Source organism: Somniosus microcephalus, chromosome 5, assembly GCF_052327205.1.
Source record: "Somniosus microcephalus isolate GS21.2 chromosome 5, FLI_Smic_1.0, whole genome shotgun sequence".
NCBI lineage: Eukaryota > Metazoa > Chordata > Chondrichthyes > Squaliformes > Somniosidae > Somniosus > Somniosus microcephalus.
This window is the reverse complement of record NC_140991.1, coordinates 203,398,344-203,425,271: the sequence shown is the minus strand read 5'-3', so window position 1 is coordinate 203,425,271 and position 26,928 is coordinate 203,398,344. Positions and strand designations below refer to the sequence as shown.

The window sequence follows — 26,928 nt, the reverse complement described above, 5'->3', positions numbered from 1 at the left end:
TTAAGTGCAAAGTAAACTGAACATGCAAGTAACTGCAGTGTGTGAAGTTAAGCTTCCAAGAAGTTTGTTTACATCTCACTGGAACCTCTGGAGGCTTGGAGCAAAGGCTTGGAGTAAAACCCAGCTACTGCTTATGCACTTTATAATCCTGGAGGCAAAAAAATCTCCTCTCTGGAAAGAGATTAATTACTATATCCTACATAATGCAAGTGATCAGCTACCAACAATTAAATTTATATACAACCTCTGGATTACAAAATATCCCACTTCTCAAATAAAGAGGAACGGAAGAAATAGGGCGAACAAACGCTGAGCTGAGGAGGGAGGACAGTTAGGGTAGATGAGTGAAGGCATGGTTAAAGCGATAGATTTTGAGAAGGTTCTCAAAGATGGGGAAAGCAGACATTTAGTGAGAGAATTCTAGAGTACAGGATCAAAATGACTTAAGGCTCTATCACCAATGGTGGCGCACAGTGGGGGGGGGTGGAGGGGTGGTATATTTTGGTCTAGATGTTGCTGTGCAACCAGCGTGCGCCTGAACCAAAAGGCCTCAGGATCGATGCAAATTGGTCCTTGGGCCTCATCAGCAAACTCGCCGTGTAGGATCAGAGGCAGACAATTTTCTGAAGGTGAAAATCTTGGAAATGGCTACTATCTAGGCTAAACGTTGCTCCACTTGTGAAAGACAGAAAGCACATTTATACCTAGCAACCTGAGGGGGTATGGAAGTCCCTTCTATTAAATACCTGTGAAAACAGTTCGTCTGCTATTCCTGACAGGATCATTACCCACAATGTAATGCTCCCAACGATCAAGAAGAAGCTAATTAACAAATTACATGACTAGAATCTAACCAAGAAAACCAAGTATTCTTTGCGACCTTGATATGAGAGAATGGGAAGAGGAGCATTAGACTGGGGTGAAAAGCTTAAACCTCTAAGAACAAGATGTCACCCCTGCCTGTAGCTGCCAGTGAAGAAGAATCAAGAGAGCATTGAAACAAATTCAAACACTACTGGAAATAAATCACTGAGATTTAAATCAGGGAAGTAAAGAAGCAGAGGTGAAGGAACAACAAAGATGGACAAGGAGCCAGTTGCGGATGATTAAGGAAGTAAATTGTTGCTTTAAATAGATTGAACAGGGTCAATAACAATTTAAAAAAATTGTAAGTAGGTAATAATGAATTGGAAGATTTGATTATTTATTAACTACAGCACTGGAAAACCCAAATGGATGTTTCAGCAATAAGAACTGTGGCGCACTGATAAAAAGACTTCCTGAACACTTATAATTGCAACTGAATTGATTAATTATTGATCAGTCATAAGAATTGAGCAGAAATAGAGTAAGAGTGACAACTCCCATATCTATGGAAGATTCCTGTATATCAGGGTGCATGATCATTCTCCAAAGTCACTTTCCCTTTATACAATGGAACCTCTACTATCTGCCATAATGGAGGGGGCCCTCCCAGTGGACAATGGAAACTGGAACATAATTGAGATCTGAAAGGATGATTTACATAAAACAGGAGGAGATTGGTGTTTACAGGTTGTGCAATGAAGCAACATCTTGCATAAATCGTTGCCCCATGAAAATTCTGGCAGGCTAATAATTGGAGCGTGGGTAATTGAGGTTCCACCAGATGTTCAGAAATAGAGAAATGTGCAATGAAGGAATTAGTGAAACGATGACATTGACATTTTTAACCCTGTTAAAACTTAACAACAACACTAACACAAAAGTCAAAGCCTGCATCACAACAGCTCGTGCTGTAGCAACTATAGCATCCGGTCAAACAAGAAGAGTCCATTCAGCCCTTCGAGTCTATTCTGCCATTCAATTAGATTATGGTTGATCTCAAACATTTTTTCAAAACTTATATTAAATCCACTAAGTTTATTCCATTTGACTTTTTTTTTAACTTCCTTTGCTGGTATTATGATCTCTTCCTCCACTGTGTCCTTATTGTCCATTTTAATCTTGCCTGAATCCTTCTTTAATGGGCTAATTTCCCTGTTTACCACTTTCTTTCTCTTAATATATTTGTAAAAACTCCAGTGCAAAATTCTCTAGATGTCCAATATTGCTCGCTCTAAAACCGTATTTGTATAACAGAAACCAAGCTTGTCAGAAAACTCCGAAAAATATGAGAATGCCTCTTTAACAGGAAAATTGGGTTCCTGTAGTCCCATGGCGAGAAAATGTAACAAACCACAGTGCTTCCTACCGTTCTTAAAGAGACGATTGACATAGAAAGTTTTCTCCGTGCTTTATGCGTGGCGGAATCGTAAACATATTTATAAAGGACATGTTCACAATTTTGCTACACACAGCTAACAAAGGAAATCTTCCCGAGTCTCTCGCGGATGATCTCAGACATATTAGTGCTGATTTTAAAATAGTTCCTCCTGCATGCAGAAGACAGCAGCCGAAGCAGACACCAGCAGAGTCCAGGCCATCTGCAGCCACTTCGTCGCAGGAGGGTGGAGAGAAGAAGAAAATAGGTGAAGAGAGAGAGAGAAAAAAAGGATAAAAAGAGAACGAAAACAGGTAATTAGAGTGTAAAATAAGAAACAAAGAGAAGCAAAAGGGAAACAGTGAAGGGAAGATACCAGTTTACATTTTAATAAATCGCCTCACAATCAGAGAATAGTCTCAGAGCACCTTACAGGATAGCAGCCAAAAAGAATTAATTATAGGCAGGAGGCAGAGGGAAAGAGGGAATTGGCCGGGGTGGGCGGGGGGCAGGAGGGGGAACAAAAGCACAAGAGCAGAGATTTTAGGAGACCTTTGAAAATAGGGAGTGAAGAAAGAACATCGAGGTAGGGAGTTCCAGAGTGCAGGACCATAATGGCGGGAGAGGTAGCCAGTGATACTTCAGCAGAGGAAGTGGGTAACAAGCACTGGGCCAGTGCTGAAGATGTGGAGATTGTGTGCAGGAAGCCACAGCTGCAGGAGATCTCGGAAATATAGTCCAGCAAGGCCATAGGAAATTTTAAGGTGAAGACAAGGATCTCAAAATCAATTTGCTGGAGCACAGGAATCAGGTGGAGCTTTATGAGGATGGGGATGATGGAATGTGGTCCGTTGTGCAGTAGGGAACATTAGTACTGACATTCTGGACTAATATTTACATTTTGTAGAGGGTGCAAGTTTGGGGTGCTGGGAGGGACAGTCAAATTTCAAGATGTTAAAGGATTGAATTAGGCTTTCAGCTGCATTGGCGGAAGCAGTAGAGACAGAGGTGAGCAACATTTTGGAGGGAAAGGAAAGGAGTGTTGATTGTGAATTGGGTAATCAGACTCCAACACAGCAGGATAGCTATGCAGCCCGTCTCCACGGAAAGGAAAATGAGGTGCGAATCGTAGCACCTTAATCAAGTAGCAAATGAGCCTCTTAACTACTGTAAAAGATCAGACTACGGCAATTATGGCACTGATCAGAATATTGTAAATTTATGGGGTAGAAAACAAAAATGAAGGTAGCTCTCATCATGAATTAAGTACTGTTGAGGAGAGCATCTTCTGTATGAGAGACTATTGTTTCTCTCTCCCTCCCACTGCACCCACTTCCAAAATCTAGGAAACAGATCTATGAGGAAATAACAAGGCAGGTCAATGCTATCTTGGCAATCAGGAGGTCTTAGCAGGAGATGTCATTCAATTGCCAAGCTAACCACCTGTAGAGGGCCACAGGAACAAGATTCTAACACAGCCAAGAAAAGCTTTGGCCCAATAGTTTGAGGTCAAGTCTGGAGGAGGTAATGAAGAATTAGGGTTATCTGGGGATGAATCAATCTCACTCTCCCACAGGCCACATGCAATCTGTCCCACCATGGTCTCAGCAAAGTCAACAGAGGAAAAGATCGCACTGCACCTGCATTACAAATGATGCAGTACATTCTTTCTTTGCAGTCAGTATGCTAGCTGGAAAATGGTGTTCTGAATAGGTTGTTCCAGGAACCATGCCTGCCTTGGTTACTGGAATATATCAGGGACAGAGTAACTCAGTACTTGGATAAGTATGAGCTGACCAAAGAGAATCAGCATGGATTTGTGAAGGAAGGTCTTGGCTGACTAACCTAGTTGAATTTTGTGAGGGGGTCACTAGTATGGTAGATAGGGGAGTGTCTATGGGTGTTGTCTATCTGGACTTTCAGAAGGCATTTGATAAGGTTCCTCACAAGAGATTATTAACAAAAACGTAAGAAGAATTGGAGGTAATCTTGTGACATGGATTGGTAATTGGCTGCGAGGTAGGAGAAAATGAATAGCGATAAAGGGAAGGGAACATTCTCTGATTGGTGGGATGTGATAAGTGATGTTCCTCAGGGATCTTACTGGGGCCTCAGCTTTTCACCACATATATTAAGGACTTGGCTGAAGGAATAGAGTTGTATATCCAAGTTTGCAGATTACACTAAATCAGGAGGCACAGTAACATTGTGTAGATGGGAGCAGGAAGTTACAAAGAGACACAGACAGACTGGCTGGCGTCAAATCAGGGTTGCACGCTGATTGATGTCACGTTCTTCCTACTCAACATACTTCCGGTGCACGCTCCTAATGCCCGCCCTATCGCCCTCACCAAAATGGCGTCCGGCGCGGCACACACCAGAAGTGTGCTCGCGCAGCGCGAACACCATTTTCAACACAAAACGGCACCCATAGCGCCGACAAATCGGGTGCTACAAGTCAAATTTCTAGCCCACAAAGTCTTACTACAATTATATTGGGCCTTGGTGAGACCACACCTGGAGTTCTGTGTACAGTTTTGGTCTCCTTACTTAAGGGAATGCCTTAGAGGGAGTGCAACATAGGTTTAATGACTGGTTCCTGGGATAAAGGGATTGTCCTATGAGGAGAGATTGAGTAGACTAGGCCTATATTCTCTAGAGTTTAGAAGAATGAGAGGTGATCTCATTGAAACATTTAAAATTCTTACAGGGTGTGATGAAATATATGCCTTCATCAGCCCCTGTATTTTACCTGCATTGTATTGTGTGTACCGCCTCCCCTTTTCCCCTATTGTGTGTATTGGCTCCGCCCCTGTCTTTTGTCATATAAAGGTCTCAAGAGCTGTATGAGTTATTCTGCCAGACGAATCCGATGTGGAATGGCGTGCAATGTTCTTAGCGATTAAAAGCCTTCAGTTGAATCCTTTAACTTCTTGTCTTTGAGTTATTGATGGCACATCAATTTTAATCGCTAAAACACCAAGATGGATCGACTCCTGAAACCAGAGCGCTTGGATCTGGACCCCCATGCCTCAGACGCAGCCACACAGTTCAGGCACTGGTTCCAATGCTTCGAATTTTTCATCGAAACCTCAGCCACCGCCATAGCAGCCGCGACCGCCACCGGAGACGTGAAACTGGGAATCCTGCGAAACCGGGTGAGTCATCGAGTCTCCCCTCTCATCCGAGATGCCACCAGCTACGAGGATGCCTGCACCATTCTGAAGGCCCACTACGTGCGGCCAATAAACGAGGTGTACACCAGGCATCTTCTGACTACTCGCACGCAGCGGCATGGTGAGTCACTAGAGGACTTCATGCTAAGCCTAAAAGTACTGGGCAGAGACTGTAACTGTAAGGCCATGTCTGCCACCGTGTACACGGAGGAGCTGATCTGAGACTCCTTTATTGCAGGCCTCAGTTCAAATTACATTCGGCAGAAACTGTTTGAAAAGGAGGGACTGGACTTAAAACAGGCTATGGGCATAGCGCGATCGCTGGATATGGCCCAGAGGAACTCTGAATCCTGTTCCTCAGGCCACGCGGCCCACTCCGCCTCGTGCGCGCCGTGGGGGCCGCCATCTTGGAAGCCATCTTCACCTCCCAGGTCTCAGGCCAGCCCAGCACCGTCGGAGCCCCAGCCTCCACCCAGGAGCCCCACTACTGCCGCGATGCATCGGGGCCCGAAATGCTACTTCTGCGGCCAGGACAAACACTCCAGGCATCTGTGCCCAGCGAAGGGCACCACCTGTTTTAAATGCGGGAAGAAAGGACATTTCAGTAAAGTCTGCAGAGGGAACCCCGCCTCCAACTCCGCCACCGCCGCGTGCGCGCCGTGGGGGTGGCCATCTTGGACGCCATCTTGTCCACCCTCATGGAGTCCACCATCTTGTCCCGACTACATGGACCCCCAGGACCCACTGGTGGCCTCAATCACAGTGGATCAATCCAGGCCGCATCCGTTGTCTAGATCGATGATGGACATAGAGGTAAACGGGAACAAGGTTAAGTGCTTGATTGACTGCGGGAGCACCGAAAGCTTTATTCATCCTAGCCTGGTAAAATGATTTTCACTAACGATAGTCCCTACACAGGGCAAAATCGCCAAGAGTGATAAGGCTCATACCTCAAAAATTACAGGTTTCTGCGCGGTTATGTTGTCGGTAAAAGGCACTGATTACAGAGATTTTAAACTGTTGATGATGCCAGATCTCTGTGTGAGCGTGATCTTGGGTCTGGACTTCCAGTGCCACCACCAAAGTATCACGCTTACCTACGGTGGGTCCCAGCCGCCCCTCACAGTGTGCGGTCTGGCTACCCTGAAGGTCAAGCCGCCCTCTCTGTTCGCCAACCTCGCACCCAACTGTCGACCCATAGCGACCAAGAGTAGGCGGTACAGCTGGGAGGACAGACGATTCATTGCGTCTGAAGTAGGTAGAAAGACTCAAGCGGGAGGGTATCATCGAATGCAGTACCAGCCCGTGGCGCGCCCAGGTAGTAGTGGTTAAGGGTAGCGAAAAGAAGCGGATGGTGATAAATTATAGCCAGACGGTTAATCTATACACCCAGCTAGACGCCTACCCTCTGCCCCGCATAGCGGATATGGTTAACCAAATTGCGCAATACCGGGTGTTTTCCACCATCGACCTAAAATCGGCATACCACCAGCTCCCCATTAGGCCGGAGGACCGTCCATACACCGCCTTCGAGGCGAACGGACGCCTCTACCACTTCCTCAGAGTCCCCTTTGGGGTAACGAATGGGGTCTCGGTCTTCCAGCGGGAGATGGACCGCATGGTCGATGAGAACCAGTTAACAGCCACCTATCCATACCTAGACAACGTCACCATCTGCGGCCACGACCAGCAAGACCACGACTCGAACCTCGCGAGATTTCTGAAAACCGCCCTCAGACTCAATCTCACCTACAACGAGGATAAGTGTGTCTTTAGCACCACGTGCCTCTGTATCCTGGGCTGCGTGGTGGAAAACGGGGAAATCGGTCCGGACCCCGACTGATTGCGCCCCCTACGGGAGCTACCCCTACCAAACACTCCCAAGGCCCTGAAAAGGTGCCTGGGGTTTTTCTCCTATTACGCCCAATGGGTCCCCAATTATTCCGACAAGGCCCGTCCCCTCCTGAAATCAACGTCCTTCCCGCTCACGGCCGAGGCCCACGCCGCCTTCAACAGCATTAAACACGACATTGAGAAGGCCGCGCTGCGGGCAGTGGACGAAAACATCCCTTTCCAGGTCGAAAGCGATGCGTCCGACTTCGCTTTAGCAGCCACCCTCAACCAGGATGGGCGGCCCGTAGCCTTTTTCTCAAGAACCCTCCAAGGGCCCGAGATCAGGCACTCCTCGGTAGAGAAGGAGGCCCAGGCCATAGTGGAGGCAGTGCGGCACTGGAGGCACTACCTAGCCGGCAAATGCTTCACCCTGCTTACCGACCAGCGGTCGGTAGCCTTCATGTTTAACAACAAACAGAGGGGGAAGATCAAGAACGACAAAATTCTCAGGTAGCGGATCGAACTCTCCACGTTTGAGTACGACATAATATATAGGCCGGGGGCCCTCAACGAATCCCCCGACGCCCTATCACGAGGGATGTGTGCCAGCATCCAGGGGGACAGGCTACAGGGCCTCCACAATGGCCTCTGTCACCCGGGGGTCACCCGGCTATTTCACTTTATAAAATCCCGTAACCTGCCCTATTCCATCGAGGAGGTCCGGTCTATGACCAGGGACTGCCGCACCTGTGCGGAATGCAAGCCCCGTTTTTACAGGCCCGACCAAGCCCACCTGATCAAAGCTACACGGCCATTCGAGCGCCTGAGCTTAGATTTCAAGGGACCACTCCCCTCCACCGACCGCAATGTGTACTTTCTCAACATTGTGGACGAGTACCCCCGCTTCCCATTCGCCTACCCCTGCCCAGACATGACCAGTGCCACGGTCATCAAGTGCCTCGGCAGCCTGTTTTGCACGTTCGGCATGCCGAACTACATCCACACTGACAGGGGGGCGTCGTTCATGAGCGACGAACTGCACCAATACCTGCTGTCGAAGGGGATAGCCACGAGTCGGACCACTAGTTATAACCCCCGGGGTAATGGGCAAGTGGAGAGGGAGAATGCGACGGTGTGGAAGGCGGGCACCTTAGCACTAAGGTCTAAAGGCCTCCCTACCTCCCGCTGGCAAGAGGTCCTCCCAGACGTACTCCACTCGATAAGGTCACTACTGTGTACTGCTACTAATGCCACTCCTCACGAGAAGATGTTTGTTTTTCCCCGCAAATCAACCTCGGGAGTGTCCCTACCTTCGTGGCTCTCCACCCCAGGGACAGTCCTATTACGGAAGCATGTGAGGGGCCACAAAACGGATCCCCTCGTGGAGGCAGTACACCTACTCCACGCAAACCCACAGTACGCGTACGTCAAGCACGCCGACGGGCGTGAGGACACCGTGTCCATAAAGGACCTCGCCTCGGCAGGAAGCGACGACGACCCATCCTCACCACCCCCAGAAGAACCTCCACCATCCCCAGAGGTATCCTCACCACCCCCAGAAGTACCTGCAACACCCCCAGCACATGGGTATGCCCAGGAGGGCACCACGGACTCCCGGTCGGAACCCGAGGTACTGTTGCGACGTTCAGGAAGGACTATCACACCCCCGGACAGACTAAATCTGTAGAAGGGGTGAATGTGATGAAATATATGCCTTCATCAGCCCCTGTATTTTACCTGCATTGTATTGTGTGTACCGCCCCCCCTTTTCCCCTATTGTGTGTATTGGCTCCGCCCCTGTCTTTTGTCATATAAAGGTCTCAAGAGCTGTATGAGTTATTCTGCCAGACGAATCCGATGTGGAATGACGTGCAATGTTCTTAGCGATTAAAAGCCTTCAGTTGAATCCTTTAACTTCTTGTCTTTAAGTTATTGATGGCACATCACAAGGCTTGACAGGGTAGATGCAGGGAGGATGTTTCCTCTGGCTGGGGAGTCTAGAACCCGGAACACAATCTCAGAATAAGGGGTCGGCCATTTAGGACTGAGATGACAAGAAATGTCTTCACTCAAAGGGTTGTGAATCTTTGGAATTCTCTACCCCAGAGAGCTGTGGATGCTCAGTCGTTCAGTATATTCAAGACAGAGATCGATAGATTTTTGGATACTAAGGAAATCAAGGAATATGAGGATAGTGCAAGAAGGTGGAGTTGAGATAGAAATCAGCCCTAATAGCATTGAATGGCAGAGCAGGCTCAAAGGGCCAAATGGCTGACTCCTACTCCTATTTCTTATGTTCTTATATTCTTAAATCAGGAAACATTTCTTCACACAAACATAGCGGAAATCTGGAACTTTCTCCCTCAAAAGGCTGTGGATGCTGAGTCAATTGAAATTTTCAAGACTGAGATCGATTGATTTTTATTCGAGTATTAAGGGAGATGGAGAAAATGCAGGTAAATTGAGTTGAGGTACAGATCAGCCATGATCTAATACAATGGTGGAACATGCTGGAGGGGCTGACTGCCCTGAAGCTGTTTGTATGTTCCTAGGCCTATTGAAAAAAATTCATGAAAGTCCAACTATGCCCTTTTAATTACATAATGAGCTCAACAAGTGCTTCAGCAATTATTTTGTCAGCAATCTTTTTCACTACAATAATGTGTGTGCATAGTGCAGCACTATGCTACACCCATAAAAGCTTGCTTGATAAGACAATTAGTTAATTATTGAATTTTCTGTTGATTACATGTTTTAACAGATTAGTCTAAAAGCACAGTAATTGGTCACTCGGCACAGGAGAATCCCCAGGTTTGAGACTAGATGACAATTTCAGGATGTTTACCCTGTGTTTCTTTTCTACTGATGTGCTGTTGTAACCATAGAGAGTCTGCACATCCATTCTATCCAACTGTATGTTTATGCTGAGTCAGTATCATTATATCTGACTAGCCATGGGTAACAGGCCGCCCAGCACTGAGAGTAAGTCGTACCAACGTTACCAATGGCAAATCAGTTTTTGTATTATTTTATACTTGTTGCAATTGTATTTAAAGTATCCCTATTGTTTTATATCATGAGGGACAGTCACTGAAAGCAACAATCAATTATTTTGGATTACCAAATGGGACCTACTTTGATGTAAGAGGTTCTTAAAAATAAACCCAACTCAGGATGTTTAAGTACATTTGCTGTCTGTATCACTTTTGAAGATCCACGACTGTCACTCTCAACATATCCTTGACATTGACATCCTGGTTACAGGAGACTCACCATCGATGTAGGCCCTAAGACAAGTGCCTGCGCCACAGCTTCAGGGGTGAAGAAATGATAGAACGCACCAAAGGATGATATATCAGACCACGCTTAACAAACGAACACAGCACAAGACACATTTGATCAATTCTGATGAGATCAAATTCTGCTGAAGGTCATTCTTGTACAGTATTAAAGCACTTCCATTCACTTCTGAGTGATTTATCCTCCATAAGTGTTTAAGTGTTTAAAGTAATGCCTTACTGTAGATCATTTTGTGTAAATGTGTTAACTGATAGAAAATTCCCCATTCACTCCATCAGGGATCTTTACAGTTCCATGCTTCAACATACAGAGCACACGTGGCTGAGTGTGTGTTATGGCCTTGGATATGCTAACATCTTCTCATAGATTTGGTTTTGTGGGTTTTTTAAGAACCATTTAGGTGTTTTCCAGTTCAATTTTTAACACTGTAGTTTCTTTCCCATCGCTAGAATGGCCTGAGAATGTTTCTGTAAGATTCAACCTCACATAATGGAAAGGGTGTGGGGGGGGGGAAATTTAGAACATTATGACACCAGAATGGAGTTACAGAATAAGCAGATACTGTTTCAGACAAATACAGTACTCCTGTATATATTAAACAACAATACTACCATTTCAGTGTTATTTAGAGATTGAAGGTATTCAAGATTAGCGCCCAAGTTTAGGGAAACATTTTTTGTGACAGTCTGTGGATATGATAGTTCAACAGCAACTTGCATTTATATAGCACCTTTAACGTAGTAAAATGTCCCACGGCATTTCACACGAGCATTACCAAACAAAGGAGGATGCTTAAAGGAGGACAGAGAAATAGAGAGGTTTAGGGAGACAATTCCAGAGACAAAGGTCCTTTACCAAACTGCCCCCACCACACAGTGCTGCCCCCCGATTATCAAAATCCACGACAAGGCCTTGAACAACGTGGACCACTTTCCATACCTCGGGAGCCTACTGTCAACAAGGGCAGATGTCGACGACGAAGTCCAACACCGCCTTCAGTGTGCCAGTGCAGCCTTCGGTCGCCTGAGGAAGAGAGTGTTTGAAGACCAGGACCTCAAACCCGGCACTAAGCTCATGGTCTACAGGGCAGCAGTGATACCTGCCCTGCTGTATGCCTCAGAGACATGGACCATGTACAGCAGGCACCTCAAAGCACTGGAGAGGTACCACCAACGCTGCCTCCGCAAGATCCTGCAAATCCATTGGCAGGATAGGTGCACCAACGTCAGTGTTCTTGCTCAGGCCAACATCCCCAGCATCGAAGCTCTGACCACGCTCAATCAGCTCCGATGGACGGGTCACATTGTCCGCATGCCCGATATGAGACTCCCAAAACAAGCGCTCTGCTCGGAGCTCCGGCACAGCAAGAGAGCCCCAGGTGGGCAGAGGAAACGCTTCAAGGAAACCCTCAAAGCCTCCTTGAAAAAGTGTAACATCCCCACCGACACCTGGGAATCCCTGGCCCAAGACCGCACAAAGTGGAGGAGAAGCATCCGGGAAGGCGCCGAACACCTCGAGACTCTTCGCCGGGAGCAAGCGGAAGCCAAGCGCAGGCAGCGCACGTCAACCCAAGCACCCCACCCACCCGCCCCTTCAACCACCGTCTGCCCCACCTGTGACAGAGACTGTAGGTCCCGCATTGGACTCATCATTCACCTGAGAACTCATTTTTAATGTGGAAGCAAGTCATCCTCGGTTCCGAGGGACTGCCTAAGAAGAAGAAGTGAAGGCACGGCCGCCAATGGTGGAGGGATTAAAATAGGGGATGCGCAAGAGGCCAGAATTGGACGAGCGTAGAGATTGCGGAGGGTTGTAAGGCTGGAGGAGATTACAGAGATAGGGAAGGGCGAGGCCATGGTGGGATTTGAAAACAAGAATGAGAATTTTAAAATCAAGGTGTTGCTGGACCGGGAGCCAATGTAAGTCAGCAAATACAGGGGTGATGCATGAACGGAACTTGGTGCAGAGTTTTGGATGAGCCCAGAGGTACCTTATTAATGTCAATTCAAAATGATTATAGAGCAATGACATGAAAAGAACACGAAAAGACCACTCAGTCAATCAAGCCCACAGTATCCAGGCATGATGCCGTGGAGTACACCACTGAGCCACTCCCTAGTGTACTGGGAAAGATGAAAAATACGAGAAAAGAACAGAGGCCAATTGAGGTTACCCATAAATCCGTTTAATCCCACTAACCTGCAACTGACCTTCTATAACTGGAAAAGTCCTCTTCCTCAAGAACTTGTCCAGTTCCCTTCTGAAGGAGTGCATGGAATCCACACTTACTATGTGCTTTGGTAATCTGTCCCAGAGGTGATAACTGTGAAAAGAAATACCTCCTAACATCTATTCTAAATCTTTGCTTAAGGACTTTATATGCAAGGTCCCTCGTCCTGCTATCTCTATCCATCTAGCAGAAATCTAATCACTTCATTTTAAAAACCCCAAATGTATCTCCTCTAAGCCTACATTTTTCTAATGAAAATAGCCCCAACTCCTTGAGCCTATCCTGATTACTAAATGTAATGACCTTACAATTTGTCCACCGAATACCCTGCTAGTGCTGGTATGTATCACCACAAAAAAAAACACATTTACCTAACACCTCCTCAACACTGATCCTGAACACGGGAGCTCCCCAGGGTTGTGTGCTCAGCCCCCTTCTGTAATCCCTGTTTACTCATGATTGCGTGGCCACGCACAACTCCAACTCCATCATCAAGTTTGCTGATGACACTACCGTTGTAGGCCTGATCACAGATGGTGATGAGACAGGCTACAGGGAGGAGGTAAGAGCTCTAGCAGAATGGTGCAAGTACAACAACCTCTCCCTCAACATCAGCAAAACAAAGGAGATGATCGTGGACTACAGGAAGCGTCAGGGGGAGGTACACACCCCAATCTACATCGAAGGGGCTGAGGTGGAGAGGGTCAGCAGCTTCAAATTCCTGGGTGTATTCATTACGGAGGACTTAACGTGGTCACATCACATCGACGTCGTAACGAAGAAGGCATGCCAATGCCTGTTCTTCCTCAGGAGACTGAAGAAATTTGGAATGGCCCCCCAGATTCTCACCAACTTCTACCGGTGCACCATCGAGAGTATCCTGTCTGGCTGCATCACTACCTGGTATGGCAACTGCACCGCCACAGACTGCAAGGCTCTACATATTGTGGTGAAAGCTGCACAACATACTATAGGAATTAAACTACCTGCTGTCCAGGATATCTACCCCGAGAGGTGCCGGGGGAAGGCCCTGAGAATCATTAAAGATGCGAGCCACCCCAGCCACAACCTCTTCGCCCTGCTCCCGTCCGGTAAGAGATACCGAAGCATACGGTCTCGTACCAGCAGGTTTCGAAACAGCTTCTACCCTCAGGCCATAAGACTCATGAACGTATAATTTATTATTTATTACTATTGTTTTATTTATTATTACTGTATTTCTATTAGTATTTTATCATTGTTATGCCATATTTATTCCAATGTTGGGAGGACTCGTAAAAATCAGCATTTCATTGTGCAGTACACACGTCTGCTGCATATATGACAAATAAAATTGAATTGAATTGAATTGAATTGAATTAAAAGTCTTGCATCTGGCTTGTATCTGTTGCATCATGCCATTCAAAGACGTCATACCTGAAAAGTCACACTTCAGGATGTCACACCTCAAAAGTGTCACAAGTCCCTAGGGCCAACAATTTGTGATCAGTACTGGTCCTCATTTCAGCCATTCAAATATCTGCTCAACTAAATCTGAACAAATAAATGCAGCTAGATTCAGCTCATAAATGCCAATGAAGAACAAGCAAGCAGCAGAAAACTGAGCAATCAAAGCACTCTACATTTTTCAAAGCTACCAATCCTGAACAGGAAATTAGCAGAAAATGTCTAAATTGCTAAAACAATTTTGCAAATTTTTTGAGCACCATATTGAATTTTTCACCTATTTGAAAAACTACCAGTACAAGTAATATTTAAACATTAAAAATCCATAAAAAATTTAAATCCATAAAATTGAACAATTCAGAACCAAGTGCCAATTCTTATTCAGAGCTGCTTGTTCAGGGTTGTAAATCTCTTGAAAATGTTTTGTGTGAGAGAGTGCCTCCTGTGTCGGGAGCCTAGACTCAATTTGGAGTGCTTGCTTGGAGCTTTGTATTTTTCTTCAGTGCCACCTAATTGGCTATAGTTCATGTCATTCAAAATCCCTCCTTTCTAAACTAAAGGGAGGGACATAACCATAGAATTCATTTTCTTTTCATTGACAGCAAGATTTGCCAGCACTTGATGTCTTTAAGCCCTGCCTCCTCGCTTCCCTGTCAAGCAAAGGAAAAGCCTAGAAAACAGTGGTTGAACTGTTCTGTTTAAAACAATGAAAAACTTTTGGACTTACCTGAGCATGTAAATAATATACAAGGAGTTGTTTATCATTTATATTTCTTAAAGCAGCTACATGTTCACTGTGCCAAAGATATACTCCTCTGTTACTTTCCTCATCCTCTCTTAGAACTAGTGCTCTGGTTTGATTTTTCCCTCCCATGCACAGGCCTGTGTTTAGGTGCCTGCAGTCACTGGGCATTTCCTGAATTCTCCATAAACCTAATCAGCAATTAAATACATTGCTACTTTGCCCTCAATGCTCACACCATACCACACCTCTCTGAAGTATTTGACACGATCGACCACGCCATCCCTCTCTGACTCCTCTTCTCCATTGTCCAGCGGAGTGGAAATGCCTTTTTCTGGTTCCACTCTTTCCAAGACTAAGTTTTCAGTTATCCCTCCTAATATCTCCTTTCTTGACTCGGCATCAACTTTTGTCTGACTACGCTTTTATGAAGTGCCTTAGGGCCTTTTCCTATGTTAAAGGCACTATGTAAATGCAAAAACAATTTGCATTTATATAGCGCTTTTAACTTAGTAAAATGTCCCAAGGCGCTTCACAGGTGCGTTATCAAACCAAATTTGATACCGAGCCACATAAACAGCTATTAGGACAGGTGACCAAAAGCTTGGTCACACAGGTAGGTTTTAAGGAGCATCTTAAAGGAGGAGAGGTAGAGAGGCGAAGAGGTTTAGGGAGGGAATTCCAGAGCTTAGGGCCTAGGCAACAGAAGGCATGGCCACCAACGGTGAAGCGATGAAAATTGGAGACGTACAAGAGACTCAGAGATTTCGGAAGGTTGTAGGGCAGGAGGAGGTTACAGAGATAGGAAGGGGTGAGGCCATGGAAGTTGTTGTTGTTTTAGCAGCTACATGGTGTGAGCCTTCCTTTCTCTATGTTACAGGCAGAGTTACGTAACTGTGGTATATGAGGGAACAATTTCTTTATTTATCTATCACAGTGAGTAAGGCTAATATTATTTTTCAAGTATCAACCAGAAGCCATTTACTTCACAGTCTCTGAGCATGTGTCCCACAAACCTCTTTTGTCAAAAGCCATGCGCAGTAGGCTTTGTGCTTCCCCCCACCCATGGAGCAGTGGAACCTTCAACTCACCATGAGCAATGCCATGATAGATCTACTAGATTGTCAAATAACATTTAAAAATTGACAAACATGTGTATGTATATATATTTCCAACAACAGTAACAAAGCAACATGATCAAAAGCCCAAAGGCTAACATTTTCATCTAGAATCCCCTGGAAGCGAAGAATGATGGGGAGCTTGAAGAGGGACATGTGACTGTCAGTGTCTCCCATTTAATGTACACTTCTTCCCCAAAATTTTCCACAACCACAAAAGTCCCAACGTACGATGATCTCTTTAAGGTAATTGTGATTTGGCCCAGATTGCAACACATCTTCTATACAAGTTGGTCCATTGGCTTAGCAAGATGTGGCATGATTTCAAACACAGGCTTGGAAACAATTTCAGTCCTTCTGCAAGCCATGCAGGTTTAATAGGAAATAAACAAAATGTATTTTTTAATTAATCATATTGTTGCAACAGTAACTATTTAAACATTAGTAAGTGCAGCTATCAATGTTTTTGGTGAAACGCACAGCCTTTTCTGCCACTATTTGTAATGAAATTAGAAACATGTTCTTTGTATAAGCATTTACAGTTTCAATACAAATCGACCCTTTAGATCTCTCCAGGATACTCTGTAATTGTTAGGGCTCAAAGGTAACACAGGAATTTTAAGGTTGCCAGTATACATAGGAAAACATAAAGTCACAGAGAAACGTTTCGATAAAAGACCAATCAGGAGCTGGGAATTCTTAAACATGCCACAGACGATAGCACTCACAAAGAACAGTAGCAGCATCTAGTGGTGAACCTGCTGCTCTATTGCTTTTAACCAGATCTCTCAAGATTAAATCTGGCTTAGAATCAATGTTCCTCTGCTAAATTGCTCCACCGTACCATACTCTAATTCAAAAGAGTAATATCCATCATTATTCAAACCTTCCTTACTTTAGTCTTTGCCAACAAAGGCCAACATATTTCGTTACTAAATTTCTAATGGCTATATTTTAATCATAGTAATAAAGCACTCAGTTACTGTTAATAAGATATTGCCCAGTAGGTGTACTTACGGCAGGATGCCCAGGGCAGTAGCCATAACTGGCATGAGACTGATAGTGAACGTTAGCCCTGGGGTAGGTGTAACTGTTCCAGGCAGACTGGTTGTTGCTCCACTGTGGGGTAAAGCCAGGGCTCATGGTGACCCTCGCCTTACTGTTCTGGTATGTTCTCACTGCAGGGCCTGGCTGCGAGGGTAAATAAAATTACAGCTGTAAATAACATTCGGTGCAGCAGATGTAAAATATGATTGACTACCCTTTGTGGTCAAATGTTCCATAACCAGTATCACAAGTTAACGATTTAAATTCAAGAACAGTTTTATTAAGTTAATGTTTCTTAGCACTGTATTTTGTAATCATTCATTGAAAGAAACATTTTTAAAATAATTCTCAACACTTTTTCATGGTGGGAATACAGCAATGGGAAGCCCATGTACGCTGTGTCCTAGTAGGAGATAAATACAGTGCTGAAAGGTATCTCAGTGTACTGTACTCAGGTAAAATGTCACTTATATAACTACATGTTCCTTGTGCTCAGCCTCATGAATCTGAACACAACTCCAGAATGATAGCTGAACTCTCAATCCTCCAGCTGTGAAGTCCATTACTGTTGTCTTGGAACTACCAGGTCACGTTACCAGAGCTTTCCACAAGTTTTAACATCTACCATGAGCTTGAGTTTTCTTCAGCAGTGTGTCAGCAAATTTATGATTTTCCCAGAAGTGGTCCTGCATTATTTTTCACCTGACAAAAGCAGAAAAGGTGAGATACTGCCAGGTTTTCCAATGGTTCCCTGCCTCTAGGCATCAGCTGTAATGAACTAGCCCCAGGAATAGGACTGGGCATCAGAAGTATTAATCCACTTCCCAGTTTTCTGGTTTTTTATACCATTACAGGAGAAGGTCACATCTATGGGAATACAAAACTGCTGCACGAGTGACGAGTGCAATCTATCCCATCGTAGACTTATGCCATCCATTTCATTCCCACTACATAAATACTGCCCATTCTCCAGAGGTAATAAAGCAAAAGTCAGTAATATTTAACCATCCTTATGGTGCAGCTCTGATTTATTGCCTTCCAGAGCCGACATTCCTCTCCAGCCCCAGTAGCACAGGAACCACCATGGCCCTGGAGTATTTGATCATCTCTGTCTACACCTATCCCTATAATTTCCAGCCTCCATCCCAATCATTTATCCAACAAGCAGCAGTAAACCTGCTGCATCAGGCCATGGAAAAATTACATCCTGTGTTTTTAAGTGAATCTTAAAAGCTAGGACAAACCCTTTTCATCCAGAACAATTAGTAGATTACTTATTACTGAAGACAACCCAATGTTTTAAAATTCAAAATCCTCCACTCATATTTTCAAATGATACGGTCCACAATGATGTTACTCGCCGTCTGTCATGTGAAGGGTTTTGATAGTGGAGATAGGGAGAAACTGTTTCCACTGGCAGGAAGATCGTTAACCAGAGGAAACAGATTTAAGATAATTGGCAAAAGGACCAAGACAGAAATGCAGAGAATTCTTTTTGTGCAGTGAGTTATTATGATCTGGAATGTGCTGCCTGAAAGGGTGGTGGAAGCAGATTCAATAGTAACTTTCAAAAGGGAATTGGATATTTACTTGTAAAGGAAAAATTTGCAGGGATATGGGGAAAAAGCAAGACAGTGGGATTAATTGGATAGCTCTTTCACAAGCACGATGGGTCGAATGGCTTCCTTCTGTGCTGTAAGATTCTATAATTCTATTTTATATAGTCTCTCACTCCGCTGCTGAATCTTGCAATAAAGAGTTGTTGATTCTTATAAAGAGCACAACTAAAATGACAGAAGAGCAGCAGCAGTAGCACATTACATTGCTACAGTACTCCTCAAATACAAAGGAATGTTTTGGAGCACTTTACAGAGTGGTGGACAGGAAGAGCGGAGTCTGAAATTAAGAGGAAATGGAAGAGAAGGCTTTGGGAGAAGAGGTGGTGAAAGAATTCAAGAGAAGGGTCTTTAGGTGGCTTTTGAAAGCAGGGAGGGAGGTGACAAGGTGGAGATGTTGAGAGAGTGCCAATGGGCAGAGGCATAGAGGTTGAAGGAGCAGCCGCCAATGGTGCAGTGGCGCACTTTGAGTAAGCAGAAGTCAGAGGCACACAGAATGCAGGCAGGGGCAGACAGCTAGCAGAGATCACTAAGATAGGACTAAGATAGGGTGGGTGGAACCATGATGGATATCAAAGCAAGAACAAGGATCATAAAGTTAACTGGAGGTTGGCAAATATGGGCATGGTTGAGATTGTAGCCATGTTGTGTAGGTAAAGACACAGGTTGCAGCAGCCTGAATGATTCGTGGTTTGCGGCGGGTAGAATTGGAAGGTGGGAGGAGCAAAGATGTGGACAAATATGCCACTGGAGAAATAAAGGTGTGGATTAAAATTTTGGCAGAAAATGGCAGATGTTGGGGGGGGGGGGGTGGGGCAAGTAGGCAATGTTTCGGATGTGAAAGTGGAGTGTTAGTAATAAGATATGGGAGAGAAAGCTGAGCTCAACATCCAGCAGTACACTGAGATTTAAAACATTTGTTCCTGGGATGTGTGCGGCACTGGTAAGGCCAGCATTTATTGGCCATCCTAATTACCCTCGAGGTGTTGGTGAGCCACCGCCTTGAACCGCTGCAGTCCGTGTGGTGAAGTTACTCCGACAGTGCTGTTAGGGAGGGAGTTCCAGGATTTTGACCCAGCAACAATGAAGGAACAGCGATATATTTCCAAGTCAGGATGATGTGTGACCTGGAGGGGAACTTGGAGGTGGTGGTGTTCCCATGTGTCTGTTGCCCTTGTCCTTCTAGGTGGTAGAGGTGCTGCCGAAGAAGCCTTAGCGAGTTGCTGCAGTGCATCTTGTAGATAGTACACACTGCAGCCACGGTGCGCCAGTGGTGGAGCGAGTGAATGTTAAGGTGGTGGATGGGGTGCCAATCAAGCGGGCTGCGTTGTCCTGGATGGTGTTGAGCTTCTTGAGTGTTGTTGGAGCTGCACTCATCCAGGCAAGTGGAGAGTATTCCATCACACTCTTGATTTGTGCCTTGTAGATGGTGGAAAGGCTTTGGGGAGTCAGGAGGTGAGACACTCGCCACAGAATACCCAGCCTCTATCCTGCTCTTGTAGCCACATTATTTATGTGGCTGGGCCAGTTAAGTTTCTGGTCAATGGTGACCCCCCCCAGGATGTTGATGTTGAGGGATTTGGCGATGGTAATGCCATTGAATGTCAAGGGGCGGTGGTTAGACTCTCTCTTATTGGAGATAGTCATTGCCTGGCACTTGTGTGACGTGAATGTTACTTGCCACTTATCAGCCCAAGCCTGAATGTTGTCCAGGTCTTGCTGCATGCGGACACAGACTGCTCCATTATCTGAGGAGTTGCGAATGGAACTGAACACTCTGCAATCATCAGTGAACATCCCCACTTCTGACCTTATGATGGAGGGAAGGTCATTGATGAAGCAGCTGAAGATGGTTGGGCCTAGGACACTGCCCTGAGGAACTCCTGCAGCAATGTCCTGGGGCTGAGATGATTGGCCTGAGATTCCACAACTCTTGTCTTAGGCTTAAGTGGCGAGCAGGGAGGTTGACGGAGTCAAGGCTGGAAGTGTGTAAGCGTTTGTGAGAATCAAAGAAAATGCTTTCAGTTTTGTTGACGTTTAGCTGGAGGAAGTTGGAAGAGATAAGTGCAGGAAATAGTGTCCAGCAGTTCAGCCCAGACTCCTCAGTTTGTGTTTTAAATGTTTGTTTTTGCTGCACTTTGCCACATTAATGCGAAGTGTAATGTAACATTTTGGGGGTTGTCCAGAAATGTCAATTGTATCCACAAGATGACAAAATTATTTTTTTTATCAGTTACCCAGAAAAAGGTTATAGCTTTTACATACATACTTATATACAGAGGCAGTAATTTTAATGTTGGTGCTGGGTGGAAGACGGGCGATATTGGATTGACCACTCATTATACTGCCAGCCCGATCTTCATTTGCACTGACGTCAATGGAAGGTAAAATCGGGTGAGGTGTATAACCAGTGGCCGATCAATATCACCCATTTCACACCATCGCCAAAAGTAAAATTACATCCAGAGAGTCTTAACCCTCCCATTGCTTAACAAAGTACTCATTGTACACTGGGAAATTCTGAGTTATGGATAGCCTATTATACATCAAACAAGTAAAAGAAAAGCATTAAAGACATAGTAGAAACACAGAGACTAAATGATATACATAACATTTACAGGAGAAATTATTTTGGCTTTAAAGGCAAAATTAAAGAAGGCTTCAAAAAGTGAGAAAATGAACTAAAGACATTGTAAAAATCAATATTTTCTAGGGAGGTCCCCGTAGGAAATATATTCTGTGCCTTCAGCACTCACATCTCCCTTTCATAAGTTCGAAATCCACCCCGGTGCAAAATACAGTTTTATGTACAGTGGAACATCCCAGCGACAAACAATGTCCAATGTTAAACTAAACCCAGTTTACAATAAACTCTGTTTTTATTCATTCATGAGATGTGGGCATTGCTGGCAAGGCAGCATTTATTGCCCATCCCTAATTGCCCTTGAAAAGGTGGTGGTGAGCTGCCTTCTTGAACCATTGCAGGCGTGTGGTGAAGGTACTCCCATAGTGCTGTTAGGGAGGGAGTTCCAGGATTTTGACCCACCAGCGATGAAGGAACACCAATATATTTCCAAGTTAGGGTGGTGTGTGACTTGGAGGGGAACGTGGAGGTGGTGGTTTTCCCATGCACCTGCTGCCCTTATCCTTCTAGGTGGTAGAGGCCACGGGTTTGGGAGGTGCTGCCGAAGAAGCCTTGGCGAGTTGCTGCAGTGCATCTTGTAGATGGTACACACTGCAGCCACAGTGCACCGGTGGTGGAGGGAGTGAATGTTTAAGGTGGTGGATGGGGTGCCAATCAAGTGGGCTGCTTTGTCCTGGATGGTGTTGAGCTTCTTGGGAAGCTCAGGAGAATTCTCCCCGGAGGGCCATCTCCCTGGAGGGCGAGTAGGCAAGCGAGTCCTGCTGCACTGACGCAGAGGAGGAGCGCATCATCGTGGAAATGAATAGCCAGGCCTTGAACATGCACACTGAGCTCATGGGTGCAATGGTAAGGGTGCTCGAAAGCATTGATGGACTGGCTAGGAGTGTGGAGCATTCTGCTGCAGCACAGGCCAACGCAACGCAACGGCTTAGTGCTGCAATTCAGTCACTGGCTGCTGCCATCCAATCTCAGACTGCTCTCATGCAGTCTCAGATTGATGTAACTCAAGCACTGACTGCTGCCATCGTCGCTGGTTCGGTCACATTGCCCCGGGGCTCTCACTGTGCCGCAGCAGGCCAGTAATCTGTGCTCGAGCAAATTGCTCCGGATGCTGAGGTACTGTCCCGTGGGAGTGTCAATGTGTCGGTCGAGCAGGAAGGTGCTGTCCTCTCTCAGGATGACAGCATTTCTGCTCCCACCACTGTCACTTCCCCATTGCACTTGCCACGGCCTGCAACACAGCCAGCCCAGACTGCTGCCGCCCATGCAGAGTTGGTGCAGTCTGCAGCCAGGGCCTCCAGGCCCAGAGCTGGTCGAGGGCGTCCTTCAAGGGCATCTGTAGTCTCAGCATCTGACATTCAGCAGCCTTCCACCAGCTTTGCTGCAGCCTCTGGGGCCCCATTACGAAAGAGCAGTAGGGTGGGAAGGGGGGAAGTGCTCATAGGATGGAGATCACCCGCGAAGGGCAAACAGTCGGAGGACTAAATAAATGGTGGGAATGTTTGTAGTAAAGGTCGAGGTTCGGCTGTTTACATTTGTTTACTGTTTTGGCGTTTTTCTCCATCAGTTCTGTTAATTCATGATTTGTTGTGTTCGTTTCCAATTGTTTGTCCTGAATAAATGACACACACAGAGTTTGTTAAATAAAAAAGTTGCTGTATTCAAAATTTACATTTTTGGCCTTTGGAATCATTGCAGCTTTGGCTGGCTATAGGGGTTGTGGGTTGCAGTGCAACATTGTACGCCTCCCTCCCACCCTGGTGCTGCTGCTGATCATCCTCCTCCTCCTCCTTCTCATCCTCCTCCTCCTTCTCAGGTGGTGCACCAATCCCTGGTGGCATTGGGTGGGTCTTCAGGATTGCCAGGTTGTGAAGCATGCAGCATACAACTATGAAGAGGGAGACTTGCTCAGGAGAGTACTGCAGCGCTCCTCCTGAGTGGTCCAGACAGCGGAACCGTTGCTTGAGCATGCCGATCGTCTGCTCAATTATGTTCCTGGTGGCGATATGGCTCTCATTATACCGCAGCTCGGCAGGTGTGTTGGGGTTACAGAGCGGTGTCATCAGCCAGGTGCAGAGTGGATAACCCTTGTCCCCAAGGAGCCATCCACTTGGGTGATGCGGTGCCTGGAAAAGATCTGGCACACCAGTCTGGCGCAGGATGAAAGCACCGTGGCTGCTGCTAGGATAGCGGGCATTGATGGCGAGTATGAGCTGTCTGTGGTCACAGACCAGCTGCACATTTAAGGAGTGGTAGCCCTTGCGGTTTCGGAAAACCTCTGCATTTTCATGCGGTGCCTGCAATGCCACATGCGTGCAATCAATGGCGCCCTGCACCATGGGGAAACCCGCTATCCTAGCAAAGCCACATGCGCATTCAGGCTGTTTGGCCCGGGTCATGGGGAAAGAGATGTACTGGCGTCTCCTTTTACACAGGGCATTTGTCACCTCCTGGATACAACAATGGACAGCGAACTGGGAGATATTGGCAATATCCTCAGTAGATGCTTGAAAGGAGCCGCTGGCATAAAAGTTCAGAGCCACTGTGACCTTCACTGCCACCAACAGAGACGTTCTGGTCCTCAGTAGAGGCTGCAGATCTTGCTGCAGCAGGTGGCAGAGCTCAGTGACCACCTCCTTGCTGAAGCGCAGCCTGCGCAAACACTGCTCCTCAGACAAAATGAATGTAGGAGAATTGCTCCTGGAATACCCTGGGAGGGTAAGGTCTCCTGTGCAGAGGCCTGTTGGCCCTCCTCTCTCTGGTCATGTTTGCCACTCTCTCTCTGCATCTCTGATGCCTCCGATTCTGCAGGTGCAGGATGACGCACCGAATCAGTGCAGCCCCCATAGCTCTTCTAAATCGATGCAAGGAAGGTCAAATCAAAAAGAACCTGCAAAGTGCTGCTCAGTACCAAAAACTCCTTCACACAGTGTTGAATCTCTCCAGAAGTCTCTCTCTCTCTCAGAATGCGTGGTGCAAAAATGTCGCTGACATAAAAAGGCAGGAAGAGGCCACCTTTAAATAGTGCTCCCCTAGTCCCTTCCTGACTGCAAAATGTTCCCCTCTACCTGTCGTTGCTAGCGGCAGGCAGAAAGGCAGGGGCCGCAACCCAATATCCGGTCTGGGGCGCTGCACGCTCGACTGACGTCATGATCTGTGTTTAGCGCTGCCGCAAAATGTCTGGTCAATTTCGCGAGCAGCGCAAACATTGCCGTGCCCGGGCGCAAGTTGCTTTGCGCCCCGTTAGCGCCCTCTTAGGGCGATAACAGGAGGCGCTAATCAACCGAATTTTTCCCAAAAAAACTTTATGCATTTCTTACCCAAGGATTGAGCTTTTAATCACTATATCAGTTGTCTGTCAAAGAAAACAAGCATAAAAAAGAAAGAGCTCAAACAGATTAAATCCCACAGGTCATAGGTTAGAATTGGGAAATACTAAAATTTCAGGTATCAATCTTCACACTTTCTCACAGACCCTCTTATTTCTACTGCAAATGTGAAAATCCAAGTAAACAAAGCTTTAATTCCCCCAACATCTCACAGCTCCACTGTCCTATTTTGTTTAACAACTCCATGTATGCATGAGGGACGGGAGAGGACAAACAATTTCCTGTGTATGCTAGATTTCCTGTACTGCTGATTAAGAATTCAGAATTTAGCAAACTTCACCAGCCTCTTCTGTCAGGTTTATCTCAGGAAAAGAAAGTATCTGTACGCTTTGGGAGGCTGCAGGAATCTAAAGCCCAATAACTCAGCCAAATCCTGATGAAGTCAGACACAGAGAGAAAAAAAAAAAATTGCTTCTGCCGCCACAAAACTGTTGTGGATTTAGAACTTCCGGAAGGGAGATGTGAGTGCCGAAGGCACAAAATATATTTCCTACGGGGCCCTCCCTAGAAAATTTAAATTTTGACACTTTAGTTCATTTTCTTACATTTTAGAGCCTACTTTAATTTTGCCTTTCTTGCCAAAAATAATTTCTCCTGTAAAGGTTTTAGCCATTCGTCCTATGGACATTAATACAGTTTGATACGGTCCAATAAATCTGACCGAAGATGCATCCTGTTAATTTATGAAATGAAATCTTTTATAACTCAACTACAACAAAACTAACCAGCAAAGATCCAAACATCAGGGACCCAAAATAAATTTCACAGTAGGAACAACCAAAATTGAACAAACCACTAACTACACATACTTGGGCTTAAAAATCAGTTCTACGGGAAACTTCAAACTGGCTGTGAATGAACTGAAAGAGAAAGCAAGAAGGGCTTTCTATGCCATCAAAAAATCAATCCAAATAGAAATCCCAATTAGCATTTGGCTCAAAATTTTCAAATCAGTAATTGAACCAATTGCACTCTATGGCAGTGAGGTATGGGGACCGCTAACTCAACAAGAATTCGCAAAATGGGACAAACACCCAATTGAGATCCTACATGCAGAATTCTGTAAAAGTATCCTCCGGACTCAAAGGAAAACAGTAAACAATGCATGCAGGGCGGAACTAGGCCAATATCCATTAATAATCACTATCCAAAAAAGAGCCACCAAATTTTGGAATCACCTACAAATGAGCAACCCCCAATGCTATCACTACGACGCCCTGAAATGCCAAGAGCTGACCATAAAGAAGAATACCCTCAGTCAACTAGTCCTGGGACTCAGTGAAGTAACTACTAACAATACTAACAATAACCAGCCCCAGGACAGTGACAGGGTAACACAAAGAATTCGACCCAACACAATCGTCGCTAAGCAAAAGGAAAAATATCTGACATATTGGGCAGAAACAACAAAAACCCAAAGCAAACTCAATTGCTACTTGGCCCTAAACAGCCAATACAACATAGCTGATTACCTGACCATGGTAAACGATAACAAACTGAGAAGAACCTTGACAAGGTACAGACTTAGCGAACATAGCCTAGCGATCGAAAAAGGCAGACACAGGCAGCCAAGAGAAGACAGGTTATGCTCTCACTGCAGTCAGGGAGTAGTGGAGACAGAGATGCACTTCCTCACAGCCTGTGGAAAATATCAGGGCATCAGGGAGAATTTCTACCAAAAATTCTCACAAATATGCCCTGAATTCAGAAATCTGAATGACAACCAAAAACTCCCATTCCTACTGGGAGAGGAGAGAAGCTGTGTAACACTGGCAGCACACTATGTTACAGCTTGCCATGAACAGAGGGACAACCAGTAAACTAAGAAAAGAATATATATAAACAATGCGAATGTATATTTATACACTCAGGGATATACCTGTTTATACACTGTATGAATAGAACTGCGTTTATGTGCTCAACCATAAATGTATTTTGATGCTTTGGCAACATAAGATGTAACTTATCATGCCAATAAAGCGATTTGAATTGTGAATTGTGAATTGTATTCTACATGCACAAAACAAAACTGGTTCACTATCACACTGTGCCCATACCCGATCACCTGGCAGTGCCAAGGCAGGAGCGGGATTGTATGGTAATTTAACTGTTTTAAGTAAACAACTTTTACTTTGAAGTAGCTTC

General features: G+C 45.5%; 1 protein-coding gene across 9 annotated transcripts in view; it reads right to left on the bottom strand.

The window, feature by feature from the left end:
• Window positions 1–26,928, bottom strand: part of LOC147117523 (RNA-binding motif, single-stranded-interacting protein 3) — a 2,125,417-nt gene that overhangs the window by 1,176,317 nt on the left and 922,172 nt on the right. For all 9 annotated transcript variants that reach the window (XR_015078466.1, XM_085988580.1, XM_085988577.1 and 6 more), the window contains exon 4: window positions 17,105–17,278. Coding sequence is in view for 8 of the 9 variants with exons in the window: in XM_085988580.1 (XP_085844706.1) it covers window positions 17,105–17,278 (174 nt within the window). In the remaining variant the exon portion in view is untranslated. The remainder of the gene's footprint in view (window positions 1–17,104; window positions 17,279–26,928) is intronic.